The sequence below is a fragment of the Numida meleagris genome, linkage group LGE64, assembly GCF_002078875.1.
Source record: "Numida meleagris isolate 19003 breed g44 Domestic line linkage group LGE64, NumMel1.0, whole genome shotgun sequence".
Lineage (NCBI taxonomy): Eukaryota > Metazoa > Chordata > Aves > Galliformes > Numididae > Numida > Numida meleagris.
Genome location: NC_034439.1, coordinates 126,896 through 137,296, shown reverse-complemented (window position 1 = coordinate 137,296; position 10,401 = coordinate 126,896). Strand labels below are relative to the sequence as shown.

Sequence of the window (10,401 nt, the reverse complement as noted above, 5' to 3'; positions counted from 1 at the left end):
CACAAGATTCCTGGCAGAGGTTTGGCTTCTGCTAGTTGCTGAGCCAGGGGGCATGGAGGGAGGTTTGGGGATGGAGGGGAGGAGCCAGGGCCACAGGGACTTCTCAAATACCCCATCCCTTGGGTGCATTTCCTGCTTCCTCCCTGCAGTGCTTTCTGTGACCAACATGAGGTTCATTCTCCTGCCATGTCTTTGGGGTAAGTGGGATCCTTTTCTCTTTGCTTTTGGCTTGGCATACCTTTGCCAGCGGTCCTCCTCTTCCATTATTGCTTTTTTCTATAGCACGAAGCAAATGTGACCTTGCAAGGAAGTGAAATGCAACTGGTGGTGCCTACAGTGAGCTGAATCCTCCTTCTCTAGGTTAGATGCCTGCAATTCATCATCCATATCTGACAGCTCAGTGTGGATGCTCAGATCCCCTCTCTGGAATCTCGGACATCCACAGCTGGACAGCTGGGTTCTGCCCCTTCCGGACACCTTAAGTGCCTCATTCAGAAACTGAATCCCAACCTGTAGGAGAAAACTGCACATGCCGGGGATTCCCTGCCCTTGTTTCTAATCCATGGATTCACAGCATTTGTAGGTTTCTATGTGTCAGGGATGGGAGCAGAACCAGAAATCCTGGTAATATCAAAAAGAAGGACAAGTGGAAAAAATGAGCAATAATGTCAATGCCACTTGCGGTGTCAGCAATGCTGCCCTTGCCTGAGGCTTTTAGTCATTGCTTGGGACCTTGCCAGACTGCCACATTTTGGAGCAGAAATCGTTGTTTGCACTGAGCCCTTCTTTGCTGCTGACCTTCCACACTGCGTCCAAAGTTCCCTTCTCCTGACTTCCCTGGACAAATAGATCCTGGCAAGCTCCTCCTTCCAGGGTTTGCTTCAGCATCTAACCAATCCCCAGATGAAGCAGTAGCCACTTTGCACAGGTTTCCATCTCAAAGGCAATTCTTTGCACAACCCCATGATTGTTGGTGTCCATGTTGCATTTCACCAACTCTTGGATGGGAGGGGAGTGTGTCATTTCACTGATTATTGCAGAAGCCTAGATAATTATGCAACTTGGAAAATGACTCACTGTCATTGGACAATGGAGTATGGATGAGTATAATCCCAACAGCTCTGTTACGATATTTCCTCATTACTTGCCTAGATAATATTTTTTTTTCCCAGTGCGCACACATATATATATTTGTATGTGTACATTCACATTTTCTTTCCTTATCTGATCTCTCAATCACAAAAGTCACATGCACTGTGACAGAGAAAACCCTTTGGCAGCAGGATTTGGGAGGCTGAGATCAATGATGAGCTCTAGTGGTGCTCTCAATAGCTCATCTATTGCCTTGTGTCTTGCCTTCCTGAATCTACATGCTCTGTTTACCAATTAGACTCAGACTAATATCCTGTATTTCTTCTATTTCAGCTTCCCTTGCAGGAGTCCTGCTGGCAGGTCAGTATTTGTATCAGTCAGTGAAATTGTGAATGAGCATTCACTTCTGTCATAAATTGTCACGCAGAATGATACTCTGTATTATCAAGAGATTCAAGTGTGATACTCAGAACCGAGAGACCTTGGTCCAAATCCCGTTACTGTGGGCAATAATTTTGTCTCTGCAAACCACATTCTCCCAATCAGCCAAAGGAGACCTGACTCTAATTCCTCTCTGTGAGGTGCAGCTTCAGATCTCTGGGTGAAGGGAACAGTAAAGAGTGAAAACATTGTCTATTTGAGCAAAGCTAAACCAGAAGTTACAATATCCTCAATGCTGGGAGTCTGAACTCAATCATATGAATGTTTTCTCGACTCCTCCATAAGGGATGAAGAAGATGTTTCAGGTTTCAGAACCTCATTCATTTTGGTCCCTCAGTTACAACCCCCGGATCCATGCAAAGGGATGATGGTATCTAGATATACTCTCTATCTAGAGATAGAGATCATGGCAGACATCGTGATTTGAGGATTAGCAACTGGGGGTCAGGTTTTGAGAGGTTTTGAGTGGCCTCCTGGTTCAGTAACAGGACCAGAACTCAGTAATTGAGCAGATCCTTTCCAGTCCTGGAAGCTGACCGTATTCAGGTCTGTAATAGCTGTGTACCTGCAATCTCTGCCCCTAATTGAGGAAATTCAACCCTTCCCTTTGGGAAAGGGTGAAAAATTCTCAATTCTCTCTTCCCTACTAGCAGCCTACTGCCTTGTAGCAGCATCTGGCCTTAACTCTGGGGAAACTCATCCAATAAGAAAAACACTGGGGGAGTTTTGGGGTGGCTACCTTTCTCCCATTACAGCTGAAAATGAACCCTGTGATTTGTTTCTCAGGATAGACTTCTGGTCCTATAAACATGTGCAGCATTTGGCCATTCTCAAATCAAAATCAGGCTCCAATCGAACAAAGATTTGGTTTAGCAATAAAAAGATTAGGTTTGGCAATAAACCTCTTGGTTTGGCATTAAATAAAGGCTCTGCGGGAAGGAAGAGCCCTCTTTCTCATTCCCTGCTTTCATCCTGGGACATCTTTTCTCTCCAGAAGATGTAGACACCAGCAAACCTGAGATTCGCCTGGTGGATGGTCCAAACAGATGCTCTGGAAGAGTTGAGGTGCTTCATGATGATGTCTGGGGGACTGTTTGTGACGAAGGCTGGGATTTACGGGAGGCCAGGGTGGTGTGCAGGCAGCTGGGCTGTGGGACAGCATTATCATCCCCCAAGAAGTCAAAATATGGGGAAGGGAAGGGCCAGATCTGGCTGAGTGATTTGGACTGCAAAGGGACAGAAGGGTCCCTCTCCAACTGCAAGGCGAAGCCATGGGGAGAGAACATCTGCAACCATGTGGAAGACGCCAGTGTGGAGTGCTCAGGTAATCTTCAGATCTCTTCTACTTTGTGTCTCTTCTGCCTCAAGAAAGCCACGGGGCAATTTCTGAGCCATCCAATTAGGAGGTTAGGGATTCAGAGTGACTTTGTTGAGCTCCAGCTTCCCATCACCTTGATCCAGAGAAGATGTATCACATGTCCTACAGAGCTGGGACTGGACAAATTTTGGTCTTCTCCCTCTTCTGACAACCTCCATCCTGTTTGTATTTCTCAACCAGCCTTCTTAGCCAGAAGGTAGGAGGGGAGCCTTTGACAAGTGTTAGGGGTGAGCAGAGAGAGTTTTGGCACGTTGCAGGAGATTCTGCTTTCTGCAGGTGATCAGGGGCACAGAGACTTCCCCAAAACTTCTCCCTGGTTGGTTTGTTTGTTCATTTACTTATTTATTTTACTTATTTATTCCTTTTTAGGAACAGAAATACCTGAGCCAGGGCCACTTCGGCTGGTGGGAGGCCCAAACCGATGTGCTGGAAGAGTTGAGGTTCTTCATGAAGAGCAGTGGGGAAGCGTGTGCCATGATGACTGGGATATCAATGATGCTCAAGTTGTGTGCAAGCAGCTCGGTTGTGGGGATGCAGTGCTGGCCCCAATTGCAGCAAAATTTGGGCGAGGAACTGACACCATCTGGCTGGATGATGTGAACTGCACAGGGTTGGAAGCATCTCTCTCTGAATGCCAGGCAAGGCCATGGGGAGACCACAATTGTTACCATGGGGAAGATGCCAGCGCAATTTGTTCAGGTAATCCTTGCATTCTCCTCCTTTTGCTAGCAGTGTGTTGGGATACTTTTCATATGAGCATGGGTACAATCTTGGACAGGAAAAAGGACATACTGCGAAGCACTCCCAACCGTTGATGCTGTTGGTTTGGGGTCCTTGCACCATAGAAGAAGGTTTCAAATTGGTAGGTTTTTTCCTCACTGTGGTGCTCTATGGTCATTTTTCCCCAGCTCAAGCTTGAGGTTAAGGTCATCCATAAGCATGGGAGGGATATGTTACGCAGCAGGGGCATAAATATGCATATGCACAACCTTCTGCCTTCCTGAGCATGCCCTCTTTGGATTTGCCCACAGATTCAGGGATCACCATCACCACTTCAGTTCGCCTGGTGGGAGGCCCAAACCGCTGCTCTGGGAGAGTTGAGGTGCTTCACAACAATGTCTGGGGGACCGTGTGTGATGACAACTGGGATTTACGGGAGGCCAAGGTGGTGTGCAAGCAGCTGGGCTGTGGAACAGCCCTATCAGCCCTGCCGGAGTCAAAATATGGAGAAGGGAAAGGCCAAATCTGGCTGAGTGATGTGAACTGCACAGGGGCAGAAGGGTCTCTCACCGAATGTGAAGCAAAGCCATGGGGTGAGAATGTCTGCAACCATGTGGAAGATGCCAGTGTGGAGTGCTCAGGTAACCACCTCTGACCCAACACGGTATGTGCTGAGCAGTGCTGATGAGACGAGCCCCTGTAGAAAGGGCAGTGCAGGCCTGTGTATATCTGCTGGTGGAAATAGGGACTCATCTCATCACTGACAACCAGCCTTGTGATGCAGTTGTGACACATGGATGTGGCATTAAATCTTCTCCTACCTATGACCACTGTGGTCCCTTGTCACACCTCTGTCCGCAGACTCAACAGTTTCCTTGAGTCAGTAGAGCCTGCAGCCATTCATGACTACCAGGAAAACCTCCTTCTGCCCTTTTTGCACAGCATTTTTCTGGGTTTTCTGCTATTTTATTCCCACCCCAGGAAAGCCCAGGTGCTCTCAGAATAAATCCCTTGGCATATTTCCATTGTGTTCAAGGACCTCTGCATGCTACCCACAGGCGGTGAGGATAACTTAACATCTATTTTCTTGGCATTTGTGCAGAGACAGATGTTTCTGAGATGGGACCAGTTCGGCTTGTGGATGGCCCAAACAAATGTGCTGGAAGAGTTGAGGTGTTTCACGAGAATCGTTGGGGTAGTGTGTGTGATGACTACTGGGACATGAAGGACGCCAAGGTGGTTTGCAAGCAGGTGGGCTGTGGGTCGCCACTGTCAGCCGTGGGAGGTGCCCGCTATGGCCGAGGGCCAGATGTCATCTGGCTGGATGATGTGAATTGCGAAGGGACAGAAGAAAGCATCTTTGACTGTAAGGCAAGGCCGTGGGGTGAACACAACTGCTATCATGGAGAGGATGCTTCTGTTTTCTGCACAGGTAGCTACCCACCCCTGTGACACCTGAACTGATGTGGGGAAAGGGGGAATAGATCTGGCAGAGCCAGCAGGCTGGAGTCCAGGGGAGAAAAGGGAATTCCCAGGGGAATCCTGGGAAGGCTCTCCTTCTCAGGATTGTGCTGTTGGAGTACAGCAGGGAGCCATAAGGAATAGGAAATGCCTGGCTAAGATAGATATGGTGGACCAGTTGGCATCAGTAGAGCACAGACAAAGACACTGGTGACAACCTGACTATGGGATGCATCACAGAATCACAGACCACTACTAACAGTTGCACAGGAAAGCATTCAGTCAGGTTCTGAACTATCTCCAGAGCAGACTCCACAACAACTCTGGGCAGACTGTCCCAGGGCTCTGTCCCTCTCCAAAGAAAGTTCTTTCTCATGTTTAGATGGAACTTCCTGGGTCCTAATTTTCTGCCAGTTTCTCCTTGTTCTGTTGCTGGGCATCACTTAGAAGAGCCTTGACTCCCTTTAGATATTTATATGTGATGATAAGATCCTGCCTCCGTCTTCTCTTCTCCAGGCTGAACAGTACCAGGTCTCTCAGTCTTTCCTCATAAGGGTGGTGCTCCAGGCCCCGATCATTTTAGTAGCCCTCTGCTGGACTCTCTGCAGTAGCTTCCTGTCTGCCTTGAACTGGGGAGCCCAGAACTGGACTCAGTGCTCCAGATGTGGCCTCCCCAGGGCAGAGTAGAGGGAGAGGATCACCTGCCTTGACCTGCTGGCCACACTCTTTCTAATGTATCCCAGGATACCACTGGCCTTCTTGGCTGCAAGGGCACACTGCTGGCTCATGGCCAACCTCTTGGCCATCAGAGTCTGGTCTTCATGTAAGCGCATTCTGGCTTCCTTAGGAACTTGTCCAAAGCTCCACCGTCCAGTTTTCTTTGCCAATATCCACAAATGTATCGGTATAAGCTAAACTGTAGATGTTCTTGTAGAGCAACGTCCATATCACTTTTGGCTGCTATTCTGGTGCAGAAGAATTCCTGAGAGGAGATTTCATTTACCCTGTCCCCTTTCTTTGCAGTTAACAAGAATCTGGAGGAGACAGAAACATCTTGAGTGCCACACCGTCCCCACCAGACTGTGCTCATCTTGTCACATGAGGTGGGCCAGTAAAGTTCAGCTGAGAAGGAGAACGGCAAACATGTTACAGAAACTTCCATGTGCCATAATGGGATTCAGGGATTGGCAAAACCATTCCCTCACCCTTTGAATCATCAACAAGCTTGGTTATAACTACACTGATGGAAAAGATGTCAGTCCTACGAAAAGTAAACACCACAAAGTATCAATAAACTTCCCCTAAATCTGATGTTCTGTCTATCTCACATATTGCTTATAAACCTCAGGTGACTGAGCATATATCTGACATGAAGAATTTTTCTCCAACATGATGAATACCAAGGTCATGGAAGTATCTATGCTGAGAAACATTTACACCCACTGAGAATCAGTCTTGTAAGGAGGGCATCCATAAAATCATTGGAAAGGGTATTGCACATTGCATTTTACAAGCTTAGTTTATGGTTTTGTTTTCCTCTCTTTATAGGGGATCAACTGCTCCCCTAGGGAAGAATTCACCCCTTTTCCTCTCTCATTCTGAAGCAGGCCCTTCACAGGTGGGCAATTTCCCGTTTTGGGGATGTCCAATCAAGACCTGGTGCCTAACACAGGTTATTATTATATTTTTGTGTTAGTTGTTGCAATGTGTTTTGTGCCCGTTAGCACAGCATTAATGTTTTATCCTAGAAAAACAAAGAGCTACGGTCTTATCTCAATATTTACATTGAGTGCCTCCAAGCTGGTCAGCCAAGTCAAGCTGTTTTTATGGGCAGGTGACATTGCAGCCTGTAGTGGTTTTAGCTGGAACAGAGTTCCTTCTCTTCATAGTAGCTGTATGATGATGTGGATTTAGAATGAGAATAATGTTGGTCACACATCAATGTTTTAGGTGTCATGGAGCAGTGCTTACACTATGCCAAGTACTTATCAGCTTCTCAGCAAGGAGCTGGGGGTGCACAGGACACAAGGACAGGACAGAAACAAGATAACTGATCCAAACTGGACAAAGAGATATCTTATATCGTACAGTGTCACAATGAACAGTTATACTGGGGGGGGTAGTTGACTGATGGGTGACCACTGCTTGCGGACAGGCTGATCATTGTTGGAGCAGAAACAAGGTGAAGCTGATGGTGATCTGACCACGACACAGAGCATGAGACAGACTCACAAGAGCAGGACAGAAATGTCACTTATCTACAAAGATATTTGGGGGGGATTAAGGTGAGAAGCAGCACAGAAATGGTTAAAGGTTTGGAGGGAATGTTGCAGAGGGGCCAAGAGGCTCAGAGGGAAGGTTACATGAGGAATTTGTGACAGCAGCTAAACCTCTTCTGGAGAAGGGTGCTGGCTACACAAGGGAACCTCAATATATATTATATCCCTACCACCAGAGCAAGAAAGTATTCATGGACTAGAAGCAATATCATCGTGAGAGGATGAATTGTCATGGGAACTGTGTGACCTTTCAGGCAGAGAAGACTGAGGAGAGATGTTGCAAAGATTCAAGCTGACTTCCAGTACCCACTTGTGTCCTCCAAATATTCGCTCCATCACCAAGAGAATATGCCTGTAAACTTAATTTGTGGCAGGCAGTAACTTAATTTACAGCCAGTAGAGTGAAAGAAACTTCTGAAGGAAATCAGACAAAAACTGGGCTGATTTGCCCTGTCCGAGTGTCTGTCTCTCTCCATTAGATGAATGGAACTATCGTGCTCCTGATTTGGGCACATCAGCTTGGTGCTTACAATTCAGTGAGACAGATCTCAGTGTCATGATTGGCTTCTGTTCTTCATGATCTTGGGCCTTCAAAGATGACTTTTGTTTGGGTTGAAAGAAAGTCATACACATGTTTGACAGCCTTGTCATCTCTCTTCTCGACTCTGGAACATCTGTGATGTTTAGATCCCACCTAGAAAGAAATGCATGCAAACCAGACATGTAAAAGTACCCTGCTTTATCCTGCAAGGCCGCTTAAAGTTAGTAGTATGCATATAATCATGTTACAGAATCACTGAATCATCAAATCGTAGAATCCCAGAATGGCTTGGATTGGAAGGCACCTTAAAGATGATAAGAATCATAGGATGGCATGAGTTGGAAGGGACTATGAAAATATCATAGAAAAATACAGGATATATAGGATATAATCACAGATTGTGAAATTGTATAATTATAGAATCGTAGAATGGCTTGGGTTGAAAGGGACCAATCCAGTTCCAGCCCTCTTCCATGGGCAGGGTTGCCACCCATCAGATCGGATTGCCCAGGGCCCCATCCAACCTGGCCTTCAGCATCTCCAGGGATGGGGCATTCACAGATTCAGAAGCTGAAGTATGGGATACACAGCTTGATACAGCAATCAGGTGGAGGTTTGTCAATGGTATCCCAGTAATTCTGGACCAGCTTCTAGTGGTGACTGTGGACCATGGTCAGGGCCATAAGCTTACGTACATTACAAGAATGAGTTTATACACCACAGTGACCGACAGCAGACATTAGGAGCAGCCTGAGCTCAGAGAAGACCTTTTACTGAGGCTGAAAATCATTCTTCCATTCTTCCCAACACTTCTGAGACCGAGACATAGGCAAGAGTTACCTGAGCATATCACACCAGCATCTTCTCCATGTTTGCAGTTGTGGGAACCCCAGCTCTGGAACCGGCACTGGGAAAGGGCAGCCTCTGTCCCTACGCAGCTGACATCATCCAGCCAGATGGGGTCAGACCCTTGTCCAAAGCGAGCTGAGCCCGGGGCTGATAGTGCTGCCCCACAGCCCAGCTGCCTGCACACAACATTGGCTTCAGCTGTATCCCAGCCATCATCACACACGGTTCCCCACTGATGGTCATGAAAGACCTCGACTCTCCCAGCACAGAGATTTGGGCCGTTCACAAGCCGAATGGGAGCTGGTTCTGTAATACCTGGCCCAAAAAAAGACAGCAATCACAGAAACGCAAGAACAAATCCACAAAACACAAGAAATCACAGAGACTTGGACAAGCAACAAGAACCAAGTGATGATCATCAAGGCCAAGTGCAGGGTGTTGTACTTGTGTTGGGGCAATCCCAGATATGCTCATAGACTGGGAGAAAAACTCATTGACAGCAGTGCTGCAGAGAAGGACTTGGGGGTTGTGGTGTGTGAAAAGCTTAACATGAGCCAGCCATGTGCTCTTGCAATCCAGAAGGCCAACAGTCCCCTGGGCTGCACCAACAGAGGGGTGGCAGTGGGGAGAGGGGAGAGATTGTCCCCCTCTACCCTGCCTTCCTGAGTCCCCATCTGCAGTACTCCTTTAGGCCTGGGGCCCCCAGCACAAGAAGGATGCAGAGCTTTTGGAGCGGGTCCAGGACGACATGAAGATGCTCATAGGACTGGAGCACCTCTCCTATGGAGACAAGATGAGGGAGTTGGGTTTGTTCAGCCTGGAGAAGAGAAGGCTCTCAAAGTACTCATTGCATCCTTCCAGTACTTAAAGGGAGCTTGCAAGCAGGAAAGGAACCAACTTTTCACATTGTCTGAAGGTGAAAAGACAAGGAGGAATGTCTTTAAACCAAAAGAGAGGAGATTTAGGCCTGATATCAGGAGGAAATTCGGAAGGTGGTGAGGCATTGGAGTAGGTTGCCCAGAGAAGTTGTGGATGCCCCATTGCCAGGGGTGTTCAAGGCAAGGCTGGATGAGGCCCTGGGAAAACTGATCTCACAGGTGGCAATCAGCCAGTGGCAGGGAGATTGGAACTTAATGGCTTTAAGATCCCTTCCATTCTATGATTCTATGAAAACGTCAGGGAGCACTGCGTGGCTCAGTGCTCTGTTGACGTGAAAATAATATTGTGGATCACATCACCCCCCTTTTCTGCAGAGGTCTGGGATAACCGAGGCAGACTGTGTCCTCAGTTTATTTGCCCCATATCATCTTCACAGGAATATTCCCCAGTGACTGTGTCTCTGCCATTATGCTGTACAGTCATGATTTACAGAATGCCCATTCCCTCATAAATCAAAGCCAGGCTGCTGCACATCACCAGCTGATAACACTACAGCACATGGAATTATCCCCTACCCACTTGGCTCATACTGCAGACGTGAATACTGCTATCAAAAAACATACATCTGCTTTGGGAGCCGGTCACTCTCACCTGACTTCCCGCTGCCACTCCAGAGGAGCTTCTAAAAGTTTTCTATTATATCATCCAGCACTGTGCAGTGTCTTGAATCCCTTGGGTCATCTATTTCAACCCTGGACTCA

General features: G+C 47.4%; 1 protein-coding gene across 1 annotated transcript; it reads left to right on the top strand.

Moving 5' to 3' along the window:
• Positions 28 to 6,397, top strand: LOC110390405 (soluble scavenger receptor cysteine-rich domain-containing protein SSC5D-like). The gene is made up of 7 exons (XM_021381709.1): positions 28 to 197; positions 1,426 to 1,452; positions 2,528 to 2,857; positions 3,281 to 3,610; positions 3,943 to 4,272; positions 4,734 to 5,063; positions 6,116 to 6,397. Exons 1-7 carry the CDS (start codon positions 53 to 55, stop codon positions 6,148 to 6,150), a joined length of 1,527 nt encoding a protein of 508 aa, XP_021237384.1. The 5' UTR covers positions 28 to 52; the 3' UTR covers positions 6,151 to 6,397.